General features: G+C 43.7%; 1 protein-coding gene across 1 annotated transcript in view; it reads right to left on the reverse strand.

Annotated features, from left to right (window-relative positions):
- The window catches only part of LOXHD1 (lipoxygenase homology PLAT domains 1), a 225,390-nt gene that overhangs the window by 177,670 nt on the left and 23,383 nt on the right, over positions 1-24,337 (reverse strand). Inside the window, exon 5 of the mRNA XM_061636319.1 lies at positions 4,566-4,664. Coding sequence (XP_061492303.1) covers positions 4,566-4,664 — 99 coding nt within the window. The remainder of the gene's footprint in view (positions 1-4,565; positions 4,665-24,337) is intronic.

Here is a 24,337-nt window from a genome sequence, read left to right on the forward strand (position 1 = left end):
CACTATGACATCAGGTGATGTAGCGCTTTGAAGTCCCGACTGTCAGGACTGCAAAGCACAAAGCCCCCTTGCTGTTTTTCAAGGCTCAAACAGGAATGCTGGGCTGATTGAAGTGAGCAGAATTTAACCCCTGCTCATTAACTGATGAGCAGAGATTAAATCTTGCTGCCTTGGTTGCACATGCCTGTTCCCTGCAGGGAACACATGCGCACAGCGAAAGCAGGATTTAACCTGACTCCCAATGATGTCAGCTGATGGGTGGGTGGTCATGGTTTGGGGGAAATGGCCTTGTGGGCCAAACTGGACCCCCTGGTGGTCCAAGACTGACCTGCAGACCAGAGGTTCCCCGCCCTTGGACTACGGTCTTCATATGTTTACCACGTAGGGAAAAGGTGGCATATGAAATGGCCTTCAAGCGCTTTAAAGAGGATGCTGGAATCACAAGGCCATCTTGCTTAGGATATCATTTCTTCCCAGCTTAAGAAATGGTGGTCGATTTTTTACATTACATAAAGTTACACTCCACTATGAAGGACAGAACCGAGCATGGGAATTATTCTTTTTTTATTTCCGTGTTAGAGAATTGGAGGAGGAAATTTTGGGGCATCATGTTAATGAATAAATTCACAACTTATGAGTACATTTGGGAAGTGGAAATCCAGGCCTATTTATTCCTTTATTTATTTATTTAGGGACTTTATTCATTCACTTTTGAGATTAGATGACACCCAGAGCAATTGCAATTCAAGATGTGCCAGCTGTGGAGTAAAACAATAAGGAAAACTTGACTGGACACTTTTGGGCTGGCTGCTCTCCACGCGTGGGTTTTTCATTCCATTTTCATGTGGAATGTAATGATGAAAATTACAAATGTTTTCTTTTTAGAACAACAAGCTTTGCACTACAATATTGGGGAAGGGCCGTAGCTCCGGGGTTAGAGCATCTGCTTTCCGTGTGGAAGGTTCCAGGTTCAATCCCCAGCATCTCCAGGCAGGGCTGGGAGAGGCCCCAGTCTGAAATCCCAGACAGCCACTGCCAGTCAGTGTAAGCAATATTGAGCTAGATAGACCAATGTTCTACCTCAGTATAAGGCAGCTTCCTGTGCCCCTACACGTGTTTACTCAAGTAGGTCCTTGAGAGTCTAATGCAATTTACTCCCAAATAAGTATCATACAGGATTGGGGCCTGCTGGGCAGCGCAATCCTATGGTACAAGGATGGAGAGCAACTGCTCTGTTCAAAACCCTCCTGGCCCACTGCAGCCAGGGCAGGTGCTGGGGGAGGGGTTTGTTCCCTTCCATTGAGGTCAATAGGAAGCAATTAACTATACCAGCCCCAGGGTCCATTTTGGGGAGTGTCAAAGGAACAAGGGGGCAAACAAGACATCTCCATCCACAGAGCTTTCCATGAGGGTACCAGGGAGCCTCTGGCAGATACCACAGCATCTGATTGTCCCGATGCGCACCCTATACCCTGGACAAGAGGCTACTATAAGGACAGACTATGGAGAAACCGATTGGTTCCCAATCAGAAAGGGTGTGAGACGGGTGTATTTTATCACCCTGTTTGTTTAATCTATACGCAGAACATATCATACAGAAAGTGGGATTGGACCAAGATGAAGGAGGTGTGAAAACTGGAAGGAGAAATATTAATAATTTAAGATATGCAGACAATACCATATCACTAGCAGCAACCAGTAATGTTTTGAAACGAATGCTGTTGAAAGTTAAAGAGGAAAGCACAAAAGCAGGACTACAGCTGAACATCAAGAAGACTAAAATAATGACAACAGAAGATTTATGTAATTTTAAAGTTGACAACAAGGACATTCAACTTGTCAAGGATTATCAATACTTTGGCACAGTCATTAACCAAAATGGAGAACTAAACAAGATCCTCAAATGCAAAGGTGTATCACTGAGCACTAAAGTCAGGATCATTCAGACCATGCTATTCCCGATCTCTATGTATGGATGTGAAAGTTGGACAGTGAAAAAAGAGGATAAGAGAAAAATCAACCCATTTGAAATGTGGTGTTGGAGGAGAGCTTTGTGCATACCATGGACTGCAAAAAGGACAAATAATTGTTAGAACAAATTAAACCAGAACTATTACTAGAAGCTAAAATGATGAAACAGAGGTTATCATACTTTGGACACATCATCAGAAGACCTGATTCACTAGAAAAGACAATCGTGCTGGGGAAAACAGAAGGGAGTCAAAAAAGAGGAAGGCCAAACAAGAGATGGATTGATTCCATAAAGGAAGCCACGGGCCTGAACGTACAAGATCTGAACAGGGTAGTTAGAACAGATGCTACTGGAGGTTGCTGATTCATTGGGTCACCATAAGTTGCAATCGACTTGAAGGCACATAACAACAACTGCTGGTGGGACAACACTCTGCTGACATGTACATCATCTGCCGCAACCCTCTTCAGCTGACCTTCAGCCGACTTCAGGATTGCTCCCTGAGCCATCGAATCAATAAATTTATCAACTTCAGTTTTATTTATTTATGTATTTAATTTGTATCCCACCCTTCCTCCCAGCAGGAGCCCAGGGTGGCAAACAAAGCACTAAAAACACTTTAAAACATTGTACACCGCCCAGAGAGCCTTCGGGCTTAGGGCGGTATATAAATTAAATTAAATTAATAAAAATAAAAATAAAATAAAAACAGATCTTAAAATACATTAAAACAAAACAGCATTAAAAACATTGAATTTTGTTTTTTAAAAAAGGGTTAAAACATTATTAAAAAACATATGAAGCAATTCTAACAGACGCAGACTGGGTTAGGTCTCAACCGAAAAGGCTTGTTGGTAGGGGGTGATTTTTCAATCTGTAAGGGCACATCGCAAATTGATGGAGCTGTAAATTCAAGGAATAACTTTCAAACTTTGGGGCCAGGGACTCTTTTTGTTGTGATGTGTTATTATAATGGAGAATGGAAAGGGAAATATTAAAGATGGCATTTCTGTCTAATCGTGAGTGGGAGCTTTCATTGATTAAACCATAAACTATCCTACCCTTTCTTCAGTATCTCAAAAAGAGGCCTATCTTGAGATAAGGTAATAACGTGCAAAATGTATGTAAATTTAATTGATGGATTCATTAATCAATTAATTTGTTAAAAGGTACATGATTAATCAAGTAAAATTATTTAATGAGTTGAGAGACCGTATAATTTGCCTTGCTAGTTGTTTAATGTATGACTGAAATATGTTGTGGGGGAAAAAAAACAGTTTTTTCATAAATTCCAGAAGGGCGGCTGCAGGTCCTCATGATGAGTGAAACTTAGCTCTGGGTGCTCAGCATATTTGCTTCGAATGCCAATCTGGTTGCATCAATCAGTTCTGAACTTCACAGAAATTGCAGCATTATGAAGAGCAAGGACTGAAAAAAATGGATTTGGTTGGAAATGATGAATTTGTTACCTTTTCATTCCCCCTTCCTCCAAGGACAGATGGAGAACCTTTTTCAGCTCAAGGGCCACATTCCCTTCTGTGCAACCTTCTGGGGCCACAGGTAAATCAATGGGCAGGGCCAGAGGCAGAAGTGGGCACAGCAATGAAGGCACATGGTACCTTTATAGAGCAGGCCAATTTCTACACACATTCACACAAACCTCTTTATCCAGGCAAGCCTGAGGCATTTTCAGAATTCAAGGGCATATCCAGGCAGGCAAAATAGGGATGCAAAGCATTGCTCATGAGGGGCTTGCCCTGGGGAGAAAGGGTGCGGCTGGGGAGTGTTATGCTGTGGGAAGAGTCCTGAGGGTCAGAGGGGAAGGCTTGATGGGCTGCATTTGGCTCCTGGTCTCCAGGTTCCACACCCCTCTTCAAAGAACACAGGGTGGCATACAAAACTCTCTCATATCCTCACAATATCCTTGTGAGGTAGATTAGGGTACAAGATGTTGACTGGCCCAAGACTACCCGGTGAGCTTCATGGATGAGTTGGAATCGGAACCTGGGACTCTATTATCTTAGCCCAACACTGTAACCGCTACACCAAGCTGGCGATACACCTTTCCCAGAATCACATATGGACTTCTTCTGGGAGGAAGAGTGGGATATAAATTGATTGATTGAATGAATGAAGGAATGAATGAATCTCAGTTGTGTGTATGATTCAGATACTATTATTATTAATGTTATTGTTATTAGTTGCTTGCTACCTGAAGGTCTGCAAGCGACTTACAACCCTATTAAAAAACAAAATAAAGGTATCATACTATAAAACAAAAATAATAAAACAACGGCCACATACAGCCACAGAAAGCTTTGGCAGCATACTAAAAACAAACATCATCTCAGTATATGAAATGTCTGGGAGAAAAGGTGCGTCTTTACCTGGTGCTGAAAAGATGTCAATGAAGGTGCCAGGCAGACCTCACTGGGGAACGTATTCCCCAGATGGGGAGCTACAACTGAAAAGTTCCTCTCCCTTGTCACCACCCTCTGAGCCTCCCTCAGAGGGGGTACCTGGAGAAGGGCCTCAGGAGATGATCTAAGGGTACTTGGTTTGCTGTGGTCACCAGTTCCTCGGGAAATACTACCTGTGTCTCCATTCTGGCCGAAGAGGTTAATAAAAACATCTGCATCTGTTCCGCTGCCGCTTATGTCACCTGTAAACACTCTGACTACATATTTGTTTACTGCAAAGAAGAAAAGAGAGAGAAAATCATAGATATTAGATGGTAATTATGATGACGAATTAAGTTTATATCCCACCCTTCCTTCGAAAGAAGCCCAGATGCATAACCAGTGGCATTTGCAACAAAACATTGCAGTGTAGAGTGCTGCTGTTCGGGAATTCAGTCACTCCTCTCCACTCTCTCTGGCCCTACCCCCAAATTCCCATAATTTTTACCCCAACAGCCAGTTAGTGTTCTGTGGCCATCCGGTCCTGATTGGGTTGTGTTTTGGGGTTCCCTCCTTACTTTCCCCCCTAAAGTGGGTTTTTTTGAACTTCTGTAACCCCCAGGATTCCTCCTAGCCTCATGATACCACCCTCTTCAGCTATACAAGGACCAGAACTTGGAGAACTGAGATAGCTATTAGTACATATCCACTAATAGGCAAAAAACCTTGTGGTTTAAGAACATACCTATAGCCCACAGCTATTTCTATCAAACTTTAAAAAGCAAGGAAATTGGGCAGCTATAGTGAATGCACCAGGGGAGCAGGAGACCTGACCTCCTCTCTGAGATATTGTACTGCCCTACAAATTTATCAAAATGCAAACACAATTTGCTAAGAGGCACATGTTACCAAATTTTTCCAGCCTACACAGGAAGTGGATTGGACTGTGAAACACCAACCCAAATGGTAGTCTCCCACCCAAATTTAAACCAAAGCTGTCCCTGGCCACATCCACACCAGACCTTTGTATCACTTTGGAGAGTCACAGCTTCTTCCAAAGAATCCTGGGAAGTGTAGTTAGTGAAAGGTGCTGAGAGTTGTTAGGAGATGCCCTGTTCCCCTCACAGAGCTTCAGTCAGAGCAGCTGACTGTTAAACCGCTCTGGCCACTGGAGCTCTGTCAGAGGAATAGGAGATTCCTCTCAGCACCCTTCACAAACTACATTTCCCAGGATTCTTTGGGGGAAGCCATGACTGTCTAAAGCAGCCTTTCTCAACCTGTGTGCCTCCAGATGTTGTTGGACCACAACTTCCATCCGCCTCAGCCAGCATTGCCAATGGTTGAGGCGGATGGGAGTTGTGGTCCAACAACATCTGGAGGCACATCGGTTGGGAAAGGCTGGTCTAAAGTGAAATAAAGGTCTGGCGTGGATGTGGCTCCCTGATTAGGCAACCCCAGCAGCTGGGAATCTGGCTTTTAGAACACTGACAGTGGGCTCATACTGAGCATGCCTGACCTTATCATTGAGTTCAATGCTAAAATTCTTAAATTAATTAAAAGTCAGGCAGGCATTTTTTTAACTTTTAAACTGCAGAAGATGAAGGTCAGAGTATGGGGCAAGGTCAGTAATAGGATTACAGGTCCTCTGTGAACATGGCTGATTTTTAATTAAGTTCAACAGATTATGAGAACTCAGAGAAAAAAGTCCAAAAGGGCTCTGGTTTTCTTCTCTCTCTTTTTACACTTTGAACTCTCAATTCTCTCTGTTTTGTGCATCACCATGAAAATTTAGAGGGTTGTTAAGCAAGCGTTTCTGAGTTCAGGACTATGAGTTTTCATAAAATCATAGAACAGTAGAGGTGGAAGGGGCCTATAAGGCATCAAGTCCAACCGCCTGCACAATGTAGGAATCCAAATCAAAGCATTCCTGACAGATGGCTGTCCAGCTGCCTTTTGAATGCCTCCAGTGTCGGAGAGCCCACCACCTCTCCAGGTAATTGGTTCCATTGTCATATGGCTCTAACAGAAAGTTTTTCCAGTTGAAATCTGGCTTCCTGCAACTTGAGCCCATTATTCCGTGTCCTGCACTCTGGGATGATCGAGAAGAGATCTTGGCCCTCCTCTGTGTGACAAGTTTTGTAAGCTTTTGTTTTGAAATGAGCTTATGGGAAGCATCAAAATGGCATGGGGGGATATTTTCAATTTAATATTGCAGAATGCGAAAAATCCATGCTGACTATAGTATACAGCCACTCTTGTGGCTGTATAATAATGATGATGATGGCAGAAGACACCAGAAGCAACACAAAAGAGTTGTCCTGCCCATCTGTCAAAGTTGACCCACAGGGGTGGTGGGGAGGTCGACAGCTTTGCCAGAGCACAGCAGGCTGAACCCTCCACTGAACTCTCAGCTGATGAGTAGGGGGTTCAATCCTGCTTTCTACAGGGGTCTGCTTTGTCAGTATGTTCCCTGCAGCACCCAGGAGGATTTAACTCTCCAGTCATCAGCTGATATAGGAGGAGCAGCAGCAGCAGCAACCACCACCACTGTTCTCTCTTATGTACATTTGTTCAGAGGTATGTACCACAGTGTTAAGTAGGGCTTGCTCTTTATTGTGTTTTTAGAATTGCAACCTTAGAATGAGTTTTTTTACATGCAAGGCTTAAATCACCTTTGAGCCTCTCTTGAGCTTTTTGGCCTGATTGTCATTAATGTCACAGAGAATGAGTAAGAGTAGGCATTTGCAATGCCAGTGAACAACCTGGCCCATTTATGTTAAATATTCTTATCATGAAATGGATTGAAGCAAGAAGTGTGGTGAACCTCACCTATGAAAACTGTCTGAATCCTCAGGTGTTCTGGTGAGCTCGCTACAACCGAGTTGCAAGAAGGGCCCATGGGTGAGAGAACATTGGAAGTTTATTTCTCCATTGCACCAGTGAAAACAAACCCTTTTGAACAATTCCCATAGCACAGTGGATCTGCTCCCTCTGCTGGTTAGACATATATTGAATTGCCTTTTAAGATTAAGTTTTCCTCTTGAAACTGAACACCCAGAACAGAGTATGGTACAAAAATCACAGGGTTATTATTATTATTATTATTGTTGTTGTTGTTGTTGTTGATGATGATGATGATGATGATGAACTGCCTTCAAGTCGATTCCGACTTATGGCGACCCTATGAAGAAGGTTTTCATGGTAAGCGGTATTCAGAGGGGGTTTACCATTGCCTCCCTCTGAGGCTGAGAGGCAGTGACTGGCCCAAGGTCACCCAGTGAGCTTCATGGCTGTGTGGGGATTCGAACCCTGATCTTCCAGGTCGTAGTCCAGCACCTTAATCACTACACCACACTGGCTCTTCATTATTATTATTATTATTATTATTATTATTATTACTATTGGGGGATCAGAAGACTGAAACCAATATTGAACTTTAAAAAATGCAAAGGAAACCAGGAATGCCCAATAATTAAACAACAACAACAACCAGGATGACTCCGTAGAAAAGCAGACATTTTTAGATCAAAGAATCTAAAGTCAGGGGAAACCCATCATGAAAATTTCTGAGCAAACTGAAGAATTGGACAATAAGAACCATAGAATAAATTTAACGATATATAATGTACCGGATGGGTGTGAGGGGAAGCAATTGCTCATTTAATACTGCAAGTTAGATTGTCTCTTTCTATGGTCATGTCCATTAATTTCACTGGGTTTACTACTCTGAGTAGGTCTAACATTGTATACAACCCTTTGAACAGAGGGATGCAGAAACCAGGAAGAATTCTTTTCTCATCTTAAGGCTCCTATGCTGTACCCACATACAGAGCTTGGAAAAGTTACGTTTTTGAACTACAACTACAACAGCACGGCCACTGGATTGGGCTGATGGGAGTTGTAGTTCAAAAAAGTAACTTTTCCAAGCTCTGCCCACATATCACAATGTAAGCTCCAATGAACTCATATAGGATTGTGCTGTAAATCTGTGGAAGGGCCATGGCTCAGTGGCAGAGCAGCTGTCTTGCATGCAGAAGGTCCCAGGTTCAACCCCCAATGGCATCTCCAGGTAGAGCTGGGAGACATTCCTGCCTGAAACACCAGAGAGCTGCTGCCAGTCAATGTAGACAATATTGAGCATGATGGACTAAAGGTCTGATTCAGTACCCAGCAGCTTCCTACGTTCCTATCTCAGTATCAGATCTCTTATAAGAGTCCTTGGGACATCTTGGTTCAAATTTACAATAAGACATTAATTAAAAGAACTGTTTGGAGTTATCAGACCTTAGGATTTATGGCTCACCTATTCAGATTTCATCTGACGTTTAGGAAATGGAGACTTTTGCGATTTTTCACATATCAGCCTTAGCAAAGGTAGCAGTTCCCCTTTAAATTTGCAATCCAGTCCAAGGGCCACATTCCCTTCTGGGCAACCTTCTGGGAGCCACATGGCAATGGTGTGCAAGGCCAAAGGCAAAAGTGGGTGGAGCAATGCATGCAAATTTTACCTTTATTTAGTAGACTGGTTTCTACACACACTTGCTCTGTCCTTCATCCAGGCAAGCAAGAGGCAGTATCAGAGTTCAAAGACAAACTCTAGCCAGGCAAAAACATTCATGGAGATTCAGTGAGGGGCAGGGCTGGCGCCAGAGGGCAGCCAAGTCAAGCCCTGACTGAGGGCTCCTGCGGCCCAGGGGGGCCCTTCCTTAGGGTGGAAGGGTGGCACTCTCATTCCATGATCCACAGCAGTGCCAATTGCTGACCCTGCCACAGATCCCAGAGAGGGAGCTCCCAGGCACCCTCTCATACAGGCTGCGTTGACTTCAATAAGCCTGCATGCATTACCTCTCCTGTTACTGTGAATGATCCGTGCACTGCACGTCCATGCCTGCCATCGACTAAAACGGCAGCGGGGGCATCAGCCCCTTAGGGAAACCCCCACCCCCATCTTGGTTGATGGCAGGCATGCATGCTCAGCGCACACGGCATTCACGTGAGACAACAAGACAGGTATGTGGGGTATGTGGGTGGGTGCCATGGCCCCGGGGCAGGCTGGTGCCCAAAAGCCCAGTCATGCCTGGCACCAGCCCTGGTGAGGGATGTGCTCTGGGAACAATTCCAAGGGCCATTTAGAGAGGTCTGGAGGGCCCCATTTAGCTCTCATGCCTGAGGTTCCCCAACCCCCGTGCTAAACCATGGGTGAGCGAAATCACTCTGGAAAGGGAAAGAATCAGGCAGACAGTGCGTGCATTCCAGAGGCTGACTCCTGGGTTGCCAACCATGGTTTGCAGGTTCTAAATGCATGAAGCCAACTGGGAGGTAATAATGCTACATGTCTATAATAAGAAACAGCAAGGCTAGTAATTCTTGTGTCTGGAAGGGCCGTGCGAGAGTTTCTCTCCTTCACGCAGAAGACCTGCTTAGTGGTATCATTGACTAAATCTGGCAGGAAGAAAAGGCTAATCAAGCTTGGATTGATTCCTAGTTTCACACATACCCTGACATCTTGGCAACCAGCAAGCAGCAGCAAAGAGTCAAAATTCAGACAGATGGAGAAGACGGATTCACCAAGATTTTTGTCCAAATGCACATATAGGTAACAGGTAGACTCTTCTCAGTAGCTAATGCTCTCCCCTTTCATGCTTATTGGTTCCTAGGGCTGTCTGTTGTTGTGAGAAAAAGGCATTAACAAGGATCTCATTCTCAACCCAGCAGCAAAAAGGGGGGGGAGGGGTGTGGCTGCCACTACTATGAAGGGTCTCTGCACTTCTGAATTTGCCACTACACTACTGGTAGCCACTGTCTATGCAAGCAAGTCAGGATGAATGCTGCATAAACAGGTTGTCTGGAGGAGACCCAGTTCAAGCCTCTAGTATAGATATGGCTTTTTTGCCTGTTAGCCAGGTGATGTAGCTATTGCCCCGTGCCATGGCAACTGTGCCACCAGGCACGGTCAAGGCGATGCAGTTCTCCAGCCTGTCAGTTTGGCAAGTCACTTCAATGCAAATCAGGCCAGCTGCAGTATGACTTGAGTGGATTAGATGGATGGAGTTAGCAAATGTGAACCCAACCAAAAGACAGTTGGAGCTAACAGAGACAGATCTTTTACACTTCAGCCAACCCTCTGAATAATCCTTGGTTATTCGATCATAAAGTATGCACCTATTTAACACAACCCTTTGCATAATTGTATATCAGACACTAGGTGGCATCCTTAAATTAGACTTGGAATCAGATGTGCACAAAGCCTTTGGGGCTACACCATAACAATAGAGTAGCACTGCATGGTACAGTTTGCCTGCTGTACTGAGCATGAATAGTCACGCTTCATGTTTTTGAAAACCAGTTGCCGGAAGCCTCAGGAGGGGAGAGTGTTCTTGCACTCGGGTCCTGCTTGCGGGCTTCCCCCAGGCACCTGGTTGGCCACTGTGAGAACAGGATGCTGGACTAGATGGGCCACTGGCCTGATCCAGCAGGCTCTTCTTAGCTTCTTATGTTCATTATTTCAAGCTACCATCCTTATCTCTGAGCAGCTGTAGGTGTGCTCTCCTTAAGTTCCCTCTCCAAACCACTTAAATGATTTGTTTGTTTGTTTATTATGTTTACATCCCAGGAGCTCAAGATGGTGTACATGGCTTTCCCCCTCTCCATTTTATCCTCACAACAACCCTGTGAGGTAGGTTAGGCTGAGAGACTGTGGCTGGCCCAAGGTCATCTAGCAAGTTTCATGTCTGAGTGCAGATCTGAACCTTGGTCTCCCAAGTCCTAGTCCAACTCCCTAACCACTACACCACGCTGGCTCTTTTCTCCCCCAAAGGAAAAGCTAGTGGGTTAACCAAGCAACCATGGGATGTCACTGCAGGCAGAAATGTATCATATCAAGACTTTTTAAAAAAATCAGTCTACAATGATAATCCAGAACACTGGTCACTGCCCAGGCCATATTAATTTCAATCACTTTCATATGGTTTATAATAAGGTTGCCATCTCTCCCTCTTCTTCGCTAACTCTTCCTTACTCCTTGAACAGCAGCCATTAAACACTGCCTAGCCATCTGCTGCCAAATGTTTCACCTGCTAATTATTAGGATGATCTTTTCAAAACTTGGTGCCTCTTCGAAATCTGTTGATATTTTGTTTTATATGTCTGTTATTTTATATTGTTGTTTGTTATTAATCTGTTGCTTTTTTTACTTAATTATTTGTAAACCACCTTGAGTGTAATTTATACAGAAATTAAACATAGCAATAGTAATCGTAGTAGCAAACATACTAGCAATAGTATTAGTATTAATAGTAATAGCGGTAGTAGTAGCAGTTGTCATTTTGTGTTATTTTGTTCATTTTGTACGTCGCCCAGAGTGGCTGGATGGCCAGCCAGATGGGTGACTAAGAAATCCAATAAATTAATTAAAATTAGTCAGGGGTGTAGTCTTCCAGGGTGTCAGGAGGACTTAGCCCCCTTACTTTTTTGGGAGTTAGGTCCCAGCAGGGTCCCTAAGTCTCCAGTATCCTGTAAGCTAATCAGCAAAAAAAGGAAGAGAGCCACTCAGAAGAGTCTTCTAACATGCTTCCTTGTCATTTTCTGTTGATTGGAGCCAATCAGAGTGAAAGTTCCTAGCAGTTCCTACTTCAAAAAGCCAAGTTGTGGAGACGGAGAGCAATTGCAGAAGAAGAGACAGAGAATCCTGATGATAGCATCCCATCTACATCATCCAGCAGTTTGGTAGCAGTAGGCAAAAAAACATGTAGGCAGTGAATTCGGTAATTCAATCAATATCTCTGACAGTGAGAAAGGACAGTCAAATGGTGACAGTGATAGAGAAGCAGAAAACAGTATTCAAAGCTGGTCAGATTATTCTATAATATTAGAAGGTTGTATAACCTTAGAAGGGGGCATGGCTGTGAATATTATGGAGGGACCCTGCACGAATTTGCCACTACACTACTTCTGCAGTGTTGGAGAGCCCACCACCTCCTTAGATCATTGTTTGCATTGTCGTAACTCTCTAACAGTTAGGAAATTTTTCCTGATGTTCAGTTGAAAACTGGCTTCTTGCAACTTGAGTCCATTATTCCATGTCCTGCACTCTGGGACGATCGAGAAGAGATCCTGACCCTCCTCTGTGTGTCAACCTTTCATGTACTTGGAGTGCTATCATATTTCCCCTCCATCTTCTCTTCTCAAGGCTAAACATGCCCAGTTCTTTCCATCACTCCTCATAGGGCTTTGTTCCCAGTCGCTTGATCATCTTTGTTGCCCTCTTCTGAACCTGTTCCAGTTTGTCTACATTCTTCTTAAAGTGTGGTGTCCAGAACTGGATAGCAGTACTCAAGATGTGGCCAAACCAGTGCCTAATAAAGGGGAACTAGTACTTCATACAATTTGGAAACTATACTTCTGTTAATGCAGCCTAAAACAGCATTTGCCTTTTTTTTTTTTTTTGCAGCCACATTGCTCTGTTGGCTTATTTTCAGTTTGTGATTAATAGCAATTCCAAGATCCATCTTGTATCAGCTAATCCAGACACCAAAGGCACCAAATCAGGCCAGACAGGGCTTTATGTGGGTGGTTCAAATTTATTTATAAAGGGGGGAGGGAATCATAGGGTGTTGATTCTGAGCATCATCCTTACACACAATTAGCCTTAGTCAACTGAATTTTAAATATTTGAAAAAGCCCAAGTGGCAGAGGGAGCAAAGAGCTTCACTTCTTCTCTTTCTGAATTGCTGGTTCTGCAAGCTGATTCTGAATCCCAAACAATATCATTTAAATGGGGAGGAAGCAACGCCTTGCTAATTCATTTCTAGCTTGGCGTACATTTACTCTGTTTAGGAATGGTTGTTTTGTTTTTATAGTTTGTTTTTATTTGCTGCCCTACTGAGTCTTATCAAAATAGCGTTTTTAATCTGTTTTATGTTCTATGTGGCCCACTGGCCAGCTGGGGAATGGAATAAATGAATAATTTGAAAGTAATATAAGATATGCAGTTGTTGTGCACTACAGATAAGACACATCTCCCCGTGCATCTCAGAGATTTGATTTCTAGAGCAAGGAGGGGGAAGCTGTATCCCTCCAGATGACACTGGATCTCAGCCAGCATAGCCAATGGGCAGGAATTGTGGGAGCTGGAGTCCAGCAACATCTGGAGGGCCACATAGGAAACTGCCTTATGTCAAGTCAGACCAACCGTCCATCCTTCTAGCTCAGTATTGTCCACACTGGTGTTCAGCGCCTCTCCAGGGTTTCAGACAGGGGACAGGTCCAGCCCTACCTGGAGACGGAACCTTGGATCTTCTGCATGCAAAGCAGATTTTTTTGCATGCAACGTGGCTTAATATATGCATTTTGCATGCATTTTCCCTATAATGTAAATAATTCTTATCTATTATTTTCATAGAATCATAGAACAGTGGCGTTGGAAGGGGCCTATAAGGCCGTCAAGTCCAACTCCCTGCTCAATGCAGGAATCCAAATTAAAGCATATCCGTCAGGTGACTGTCCAGCTGCCTCTTGAAGGCCTCCAGAGTAGCATTGCTGAGCCAAGTATCCTCCATCTTATAACCATGCATTTGGTTTTTTTTCCCTAGGTGTAGAACTTTGCACTTATCCCTGTTAAATTTCATTCTGTTGTTTTCAGCCAAATCCTCCACCTATCAAGATCACTTTGAATTTTGTTTCTGTCTTCCACAGTATTAGCTGTGCCCCCCAATTTTCTGCAAATTTGATAAGCATTCCCTGCACCTCCTCATCCAAGTCATGAATAAAAATGTTGAAGAGCACTGGGTCCAAGATAGAACCCTGCGGCACCCCGCTCGTTACCTCCCCCCAGTTTGAGAAGGAACCATTGATAAGCACTCTTTGGGTACAATTCTAGAGCCAACTGTGGATCCACCTGATAGTTGTTCCATCCAGCCCACATTCAGCTAGCTTGCCAATCAGAATATCATGGGGCACTTTGTCAAAAGCTTTGCTGAAGTCATATTTATTTATTAGATTTATATCCTGCCCTTCCTCCCAGTAGGAGCCCAGGGCGGCATATTATGTCCACAGTCTACCAGGGATCAAAAAATGAGATAAAATTAGTCCAGCAGGATTTGTTCTTACTAAATCCATGTTGGCTTCTAGTAATCACTACATTGTTTTCAAGGTGCTTACAGACTGACCGCTTTATAATCTGCTCCAGAATTTTCCCAGGGTTTGATGTCAGGTTGACTGGTCCACAGTTCCCAAATTGCCAAGGGTTTTGGCAGACCACTTCATGGTTTTCCTGTCTGTTATACCCAATGTAATGTGCTTTACTAGATGCTATATGGTTTTTAAATGCATTTTTACAGACACTGTGCAGACCATCTGAATGAAGCTGGTGGACCACTAGTGGTCTGCAGACCACAGTTTGGGAACTCCTGCACTCATAGCATAGTCATTCCCCAAGTGCTTATCCTTATGCAGACACTATCCATGCATAAGCAGGAGATACTGGCAGGTTTCAAGGAGCCCCAATATTTGCAGAAGGAGGGGAGGAAAGGTTCAGAAAATTTCCAAGGAGTGAGAAACCCCAAAACAACCCAATGAGGACTGAGCATGCTCAGTGGGCACAAATTGCTGACTAATGGATAGCAGGGAACGGAAGAAGGCAAAGCTGCCTGGAACCCTGAAGAGGAGTGCTACACTCCGCAACATTTTGTTGCTGGCTCCGCTTGTACTATTGCAAGACAGACTGACAGACACACACAGAGATCTCCAGCAATCTACAGGGGCAGAAAGACAGAGGCAGCTGGGAATCCCTAACTGCAATGTTTACTCCTAGAACAAAGCCACAACTCACTGGTAGGGCATGCGTTCTGCACGCAAAAGGTCTCTGGTTCAGTCCCCAGAATTTCCAGACATGGTCTGGAAAGCCTCCTGTGTGAAACTCTGGGTGAGCACTACTGAGCTAGAGGGATCAATGGTCTCACTCGGTATATGGCTCTTTCTTGTGCTTAGGGAAGGACCATCCCTCAGTGGTAGAGCACCCGCTTGCATGCTAGAAGTCCCAGATTCAGTCCCTGGAATGTCCCAGGCCCGGCCTCCAAGAGGTCTTTTGTATCTTTAAAAGTTGTGCAGGGGGGAGGGAGAATTCCACCTTGTGGTTTTTCCCATTACAGTGTGGCAAGAACACCTGCACTTGGCTGACTTTCTCTTCTCCTGAAGATACAGGATCAGTCTCAGGCCCTGAACCTGGCCACCCTACACTGTACCCAGAGCCCTGCTCACTCTACTCAAACCTTGTTTAAAATAGCTATTTTCCTTGGTGTCCCTCAATCCCTGCTTCACTCAAACAAACTTCTGCCATTGGTTAAAACCACAATTTTCCTCTCAGCATTCCCTCAATCCCTGCTTTAATTCAAAACTTCTGTTGTTGTTTAAAACCAACATTTCCCTCTCAATGTCACTCGATCTCTGCTTTATGCAAACCTCTGGGATTTGTGGTTTTTCCCATTACAGGGTTGCAAGAACACCTGCACTTGGCTGACTTTCTCTTCTCCTAGAGATACAGGATCAGTCTCAGGCCCTGAACCTGGCAACCCTATGCTGCCCCCTTCCCTCTAACTCATATTTGGGGAATATCTCTATGTACCTGTTTACCATGATGTAACTTCCTTAAAGGGTGGGGTTATTTACCTTCTTCCTCCTATTTTGTCTGGGGATATTGTAGATTCCTGAATATCCACCATTATTGTGCTTTAACCTCTAGATCCGTTTCAATCCGGTTTTAGGTCCGGTTTTGGCACTGAAACAGCCTTGGTCGCCCTGTATGATGACCTCTGTCGGGAGAGGGACAAGGGGAGTGTGACCCTGTTGATTCTCATTGATCTCTCAGCGGCGTTTGATACCATCAACCATTGTATCCTTCTGGGGAGGCTCGCGGAGTTGGGAGTTGGGGGCACTGCTTTGCAGTGGCTCTGCTCTTACTTAGTGGATCGTCACCAGAAGGTAGTGCTTGGGGAACATTGCTCGATACTCTGGATTCTCCATTGTGGAGTCCCTCAGGGATCGGTTTTGTCCCCCATGCTTTTTAACATCTACATGCAGCCTCTGGGTGCAGTCATCAGGAGTTTTGGAGTGCGGTGCCATCAGTACGCTGATGACACGCAGCTCTACTTCTCCTTTTCACCTTCTTCAGGTGAGGCTGTCGATGTACTAAACCGTTGCCTGACCGCGATAATGGACTGGATGAGAGCTAATAAACTGAAACTCAATCCAGACAAGACCAAGACGCTGTTGGTGAACTTCTTTTCTGCCAAGATGGTGGATGCCCGACCTGTTCTAGATGGGGTTACACTCCCCTTGAAGGAACAGGTTCGTAGCTTGGGTGTACTTTTTGACCCTTCCTTGTCACTTGAGGCTCAAGTGGCCTCGGTGGCACAGAATGCGTTTTACCATCTTCGCTTAGTCTCTCAACTACGCCCCTATCTGGACAGTGACGATTTCGCCTCAGTTGTTCACGCTCTGGTAACCTCTAGATTGGATTACTGTAATGCGCTCTACGTAGGGCTGCCCTTGAAGACAGTTCAGAAACTACAGCTAGTGCAAAACGCGGCAGCCAGGCTGCTGACAAGGACCAATCGGTCCGCGCATATAACACTTGTCCTGGCCCGTTTGCACTGGCTACCTATTTGTTTCTGAGCCAGATTCAAGGTGTTGGTTTTAACCTATAAAGCCTTACACGGTGTGGGACCGCAGTACCTTGTGGAACGCCTCTCCTGCTATGAACCTACCCGTCCACTTCGTTCAGTATCTAAGGCCCTCCTCCGGGTACCAACTCATCAAGATGCCCGGAGGATTACTACTAGATCTAGGGCCTTTTCTGTGGTGGCCCCCGAATTGTGGAACAGCTTACCAGAGGAGATACGCCTGGCGCCTACGGTATTTTCTTTTAGGCGCCAGGTTAAGACCTGGCTATACTCCCAGGCATTTTAATGTTTAATGTTAATGTTTAATGTTAATTGTTCATCTTAATGTTTTAAATTTTCTTGTTATTTGAAATGGATTTTATTGTAACATTGTATTTTAACTCTGTTTTGTACACCGCCCAGAGAGCTACTTGCTATGGGTGGTTTAAAAATGAAATGAAATTAAATAAATAAATAAATAGCAGAGGCAGCATGGCAGATGCTCTTCCAGGAGCATAATCACCAAAGACTAAAATGGACTAAGACTTCTACTTTTTCCATCTAAGCTAGAGCCCATGTTTCCTGAACATATGAAAGGTCATGAGTAAACCTTTATATTTTTTTACCTAAGAAGATTGTCTCTGTTGTTATTTGTGTCTGAGGGAAAGGTGGGCTGGTTGATTCTCAAAATCTGCTGTTAATAAATACTTCTGCTAAGAAATAGGACTACATACTGTTCCTATTTCATTTTAAACCAAACATTGCAGAAGTACAAAAGAAAATTAACCCACTCCATAAGGGGGTTAAAAAAACCCACCTCAAAACAGCCCAATGAAGACTGGACATGCTCAGTAGTCACCAAATGTCGAGTGTCTCTTGGAAAAGAAAACCAGATAGGGGACACAAAAGGGGATCGGAATGGAATGGAAAGATCTGCTGGAAAAGGGCATGGCTGGCTGGCTCTCTGAACAAGAGCACTCCTCTTAGGTGAGGATAATACTCTGCAACATTTTTTTACAGGTCCCCACTTGTTAAATAAATAAATACTACTTTACAGCGAATGTCACCATCCTGTATCTGTAGCCTTTCCCATTTCTGAGCCTGAATAGAACTCTATTATTATCATATTTATTATTAATAGGCCTAGATGACTTTACTGTGACCCAAGGAAAGAGTTTGCACTAATTATGTTGGCAGACGAGTGAGGCAGCTCCAGGTCACACACAGGCTACAACCAGTTTGAATAAGCAGCCTTGTCTACAGACTGACACAAACTGTTACCTGAATCATTTTGCACCCATTGTGCTTCATTGTTAACCACTGTTTGTGTTAATAATGGCCAGGCGGTAAGCAGGCACAACAATCTTGGCACCAAACCAGTTGGCAATCACCAAGCTGGAATGTCTGAGTTTATAAAAGCGTACTGAAAAAGGGTGCTGATTTGAATCAGTTTAATCAACTAAAGCTCAAGTTGATTCATCAGTGGGAGGCTGCTTTAATTGGTGAGGCCTCTGAGTTGAAAGCACAATTGTTCTGAAATCATTTTGGTCTTGCTCTGTTAAGAGTGGAATTGAAGCACCTTGGACAGCTTCTTGAAAGTTTGGACTAAAACCCAGAGTGGATTCCACTGTCCCACTGACATGGAGCCACCAGCCACTGGTGGAATTATACATCACAAGAGACACAGGCCATAAGAATGAGAAAAAAACAATCTGGCTCCATCCATTCACCAAAGGAACAAGACTCATCAATTACTATTCAAGTAAGAACACCAGCTAAGAAAGATCAAGCTGACCTGAACTGGATATAAATGTTCTTTTATATGTCACCACTTTGTTCTGGCCTTGAAGACCTGATCTCTGCCATGTGTCACCAGTCCTGAAAGTGCTGCATGGGCTACCAATGAACTACTGGACCCAATTCGGCTTGGGATCCAAGCATCTAAAAGAGCACCTTCCCCAATATCAGCCATCTGAGACTTTATGATTGGCAGGTGAGGCCTTGCTGGAGGTCCGGGGCTGGCCAGTTGGCATTATCCCATGACAGGGCCTTTTCAGTGGTGGTTCTCCATTTGTGGAATACCCTCCTGGTGAGGTGGGTCTTTCTCCCTCATTACTGACTCTGAGGAGGACTCTACTAACATTCCTGTATACTCATGCATTTGATGGATAAAAGACACTGGGTGGAATCCAACATCACACTAAGGTGAATGTTCTGTCAGCGCAAGGATGGCTTCTTGTGCAACAGGATGTTCTCCCCCTCTCCTCCCCCATGTGCCCATAAGTCTGTTCGAGGAGTATCCCCAACCCTCTGGAACAGATTTGGGGAAGGTGAGGGGTGTGCACAGGGAAAGGAGAGGGGGATGTCCCTTTGCGCAAGTGGAAATCCTTGCGCTGATGGAATGAGTTAGCTTGATCAGTGGCCACAGAATATTGACTGATTCTTGGGGGGTGGTTGAATGGAAACCCAGGTGGAAGGGAAATGGACTATCATGGAAGAGAGCATGGTTGGCTGGTTGGCTGGCACTAGGGATGGAAAGAGCTATCAGTTTTGGTTCTCTCATTTTCTCTATTATTATTATTATTATTATTATTATTAGTCACTTTTTTCCAAAATGGAACTCAAAGCAACTTACAAAAACAAAAACAAAAAACTGTGCTCAAAGTAGCCCACAACAAAAGCAAACAGCAATTACAAAAACCATTTCATAATAAAATAATACAACAGTAATAAAACAATAACAAATGTCACAGCAACACAAAAACCATTTCAATACTATAAATTTAACATTACATTTTCCCAATCTTAAATTCAGTTCTTCACATTTCTGCAGCAATCTGCAGTTATTTTTTTAAAAAATCCTTGTGAAAATTCTCCAACATTGTAGTGTGAATTTCTCCTAATAAACACATTCCTGTAAGCAGTTTTGACTAATGTATACATTTTTGCAAGCCATTTTTCATCACAGAATGCATTTTTGTATGTTATTTTCACCCATATATTCATTTTTATGCACACTTCCCTTTAACATATGCATTTTTGTAAACCTTGTTTTGATGGCTAACTGCGTTGCAAAATTCAAATAAGTGTGAGACAGTGTTTCAATTCTCATGCTGTTTCAGGAAGTGCAAATTTAATAGATTTGGCTTGAAATGCAAACTGAATCAAATTTCTCACCCAACCCTAGCTGGAACCCTGAACCGGAGGACTCCACACTGCAAAATTTTGCTTCTTGTTCCACTTGCCCAGTAGGATTACCCATGGAACCTCCATATGTGGAAGTAGCATGTCTCTGAATACTAGTCCAGCACTTTGTTTCCAGTAATAGGTAGGGAGATGCCCTTTGTTTGGCCCCAGTAACTGTTACTCCGCTGTATGTGGCCTCAGAACATGAAGGTCCCATTTGTAACTAACCTGGTTGACAGAGCCACCAAATTACACTGTCTCGTCCCCTTTTAAGCCATCTCAGCTAAATATGAGAGGCCCCATCTGTATTGCACCTTCCTACACAGGCATTCCCTTGAATGCTTGACCTGTCCCCTGTTTCAATTGCTGTCTTGTTTTAATGGGATTGTTTCATTGGGTATTTTAATTATAGATGTTTATATTTTAATGTTTGAATGGGATCATTTTATTACGTATTTTAACTAGGAATGTTTATGCAACTGGTTTTTGGACACAAAATGAGACATGATTCACTAGAAAAGACAATAATGCTGGGAAAAACAGAAGGGAGTAGAAAAAGAGGAAGGCCAATCAAGAGATGGATTGATTCCGTAAAGGAAGCCACAGACCTGAACTTACAAGATCTGAACAGGGTGGTTCATAACAGATACTCTTGGAGGTCACTGATTCATAGTGTCGCCCTAAGTCGAAATCGACTTGAAGGCACATAACACACACACAAACAGCTTATATACATTAAGCAATTCATCATTACTGTCTACTATGGAACTGATCCAAATGTTCCCTGAATCAAATAGGGGGAAAGTCCCCATTAGATGAACAGTTTGGGGGGTGGGGAAAGGATCTTTGTCATTTGCTACTGTTCAAAGTTTAGCTGCTTCAGACTGACAAATCTATCAAATGATAGGAAATAGCACAAGGCAGAACAATATCCCTTTCCTTGTAATTAATACCCACAACGCAAGTTAATACCAGCTTGGCAGAGTGGCACTTAGGTAAATAAGAATCTGCAGCAGCATAATGGTGAGAATAATCGCTGGCATACGGAAGCTAGAAAAATCAGCGGGGACCCTGTGACCCGGTGCCACCAAATGCAACATTCTCCCCAGTAGAAACAAGTCTAGATCAGCAGGAAACCTGGAAGGAGCATTTAGCTTCATGCTAGTAATAAGGAAACCTGAAAGTTGTTTCACTTTCGGCCAGGAAAAAAAATATTTCCCTCTCATTTGCCTGGTAGGGATGTTTTCCCTTCCAAATCAGCCCTTGCAATCACGGATGGCAGGAACTGTCAATGTCTGTTCTCTCAGTTTCTCATTTTTTCCAAGCTTACACTCCGTTGTGTGAATTTTTGTGGTTGTTTTTTAGAATCTCATTAAAATTCTTTAGCATTTTAGTGTGAATTTCCCTGAATGTACACATCTTTGCATGCAGTTCTGACTAATTTGCAAGCAATTTCTCTTAATATAATGCATTGTGTATGTTATTTTCACTGGTATATTCATTTTTATGCACACTTTCCCCTAGTAAATGCATTTTTATAAACATTGGTTGGAGAACTACATCGCAAAATTCAGATAAGTGCAAATTTTGAAGGATGGCAGTGTTTCGGTTCTCATAGTGTTTCGGAAAGTGAAAATTTGATAGATTTGGCTTGAAATGTGGATTGAATTTCTTGCCCATCCCAACTTGCAAAATAACAGCTGCCTATGAATCAGAGTCTTATAGATTTATACCTGACCCAAAGGGTAAGATCTCTGTCTCATCTGGGAGAAGGTAGGCAAAGTTCATCTTCCTTAAAATGATATTTTAGGTAACAGAGATGAACTATTATTGACCTAAGCATAGCAGGGTCCATTTTCACAAGTCTTTGAGACTGGGAGGGAGGTCACATCTTCTCTCATGTTACATGTACAATATTGCTTCTCATGGTACGATTGTCAGTGTTGCTTATGGGAGATTTATCTGGTTTGCAGAGTACACAGGACTGAACTAAACATCATTAATCACAGATTTATATCATAGACATCAAACAACTTTATTAGACATTCCCCAGAAATTGCTAGGAGCTGCAGTTCTGTTGGAGGTGGGTGAGCCATGGAATTTCTACAAGAGTATCCTCACCAAGCTTAACTTTTCAGGATTCTTGGGGGAAAGCCAGTACAATCATCATCATCATCATCATCTAAATTTCTATCCCACCATTCCTGCCTGAAGGAGCCCAGGATGGCAAACAAGGGGCCAAACTCTGAAAACATCTTGAAAATGGAAATGGACTGCCTTCAAGTCGATTCTGACTTATGGCGACCCTACGGATAGGGTTTTCATGGCAAGCGGTATTCAGAGGTGGTTTACCATTGCCTCCCTCTGAGGCTGAGAGGCAGCGACTGGCCCAAGGTCACCCAGTGAGCTTCATGGCTGTGTGGGGATTTGAACCCTAGTCTCCCAGGTCGTAGTCTAACACTTTAACCACTATGCCACACTGGCTCTCCCCAAAAATATTTTTTAAAAAATATATTTTAAAAAATATTTGAAAACATCTAAACCATTTTTAAAAAAATATATTTAAAGAAAAATCTTTAAAAACATCTAAAAAAACAATACCAACACAGATGCAGACTGGGATAAGGTCTCTGCTTAAAAGGCTTGTTGAAAGAGGAAGGTCTTCAGTAGGTGCTGAAAAGATAACAGAGATGGGGCCTGTCTAATATTTAAGGGGAGGGAATTCCAAAGGGTAGGTGCCACTACACTAAAAGTCAGCTTCCTATGTTGTGCGGAACAGGCCTCCTGATAAGATGGTATCTGCAGGAGGCCCTCACCTGCAGAGCATAATGATCAAGTGGGTATACAAGAGGTAAGAAGACCTTTCAGGTATCCTGGTCCCAAGCTGTATATGGCTTTGTACACCAAAGCTAGAACCTTGAACTTGGCCCAGTAGCTAATGGGCAGCCCGTGCAATTCTTTCAGCAACAGGGTAACATGTTGGTGATACCCTGCCCCAGTGAACAGTCACATCGCCACATTTTGCACCAGCTGCAGCTTCAGGGCCAATCTCAAGGTTAGCCCCACATTGAGCGCATTATAGTAATCCAGCCTGGAGGTTACCAACACATGGACAACAGTGGTCAGGATATCCCAGTCCAGAAACAGTTGCAGCTATCTTACCAGAAGCTGGTAAAAGACATTCCTAGCCACTGAGGTCATCTGGGTCTCTAGCAACAAAGATGGATCCAGGAACACCACAACACTACACACCTGCTCTTTCAGAGGAAATATGACCCCATCCAAAGTAGACAATTGACCAGTTACCCAGACTCGGGAGCCACCTAGCTAGAGCACCTCTGTCTACTAGGATTCAGAATCAGTTTAGAGGCCCTCGTCCAGCATACCACTGAGTCCAGGCACTGGTCCTAGGGTTGCATGGCCTCTCCCAATTCAGATGTTATAGAGAAATATAGCTGGGTATCATCAGTGCACTGCTGACACCTCATCCCAAATCTCCTGATGACCACTCCCAAGGGCTTCATATAGATGTTAAACAGCATTGGGGACAAGATGGTACCCTGCAGCATCCCACAGCAGAACTGCCAGGGGGCTGAAAGACAATCACCCAATACTATTCTCTGAAAACAACCCTGGAGGTAGGATTGGAACCACTGTAAAACAGTACCTCCAATACCCATCTCAACAAGTTGGCTCAGAAGGATACCATGGTCAGTGGTAATAAAAGCCACCAAGAGATCAAGTAAGAATAACAGGGTCACACACCCTGTCCTTCTTCCGATAAAGACCATCTATCAGGGCAACCAAGGCCAATTCAGCCCCATAACCAGGCCTGAACCCAGATTGGAATGGGTCAGGGTAATCTGTGTCATCCAAGAGTGCTTGCAATTGCTGCACCACAACCCTCTCAATCATCTTCCCTAAAAAGGGGGTATTTGCAACTGGGCGGTAGTTGTCACAAATCGATGAATCCAGGGTGGGCTTTTTCAGGAGTGGTCAGATCACCACCTCTTTCACGACGGCTGGGATCACTCCATCCAGCAAAGATGCTTTCACCACACCCTGGATCCACTCAGATATCCATCAGCAAGCTTTAATAAGCCAAGAAGAAAAGGGTCAAGAGG

Source organism: Rhineura floridana, chromosome 1 (assembly GCF_030035675.1).
Source record: "Rhineura floridana isolate rRhiFlo1 chromosome 1, rRhiFlo1.hap2, whole genome shotgun sequence".
In the NCBI taxonomy this organism is placed as follows: Eukaryota; Metazoa; Chordata; class Lepidosauria; order Squamata; family Rhineuridae; genus Rhineura; species Rhineura floridana.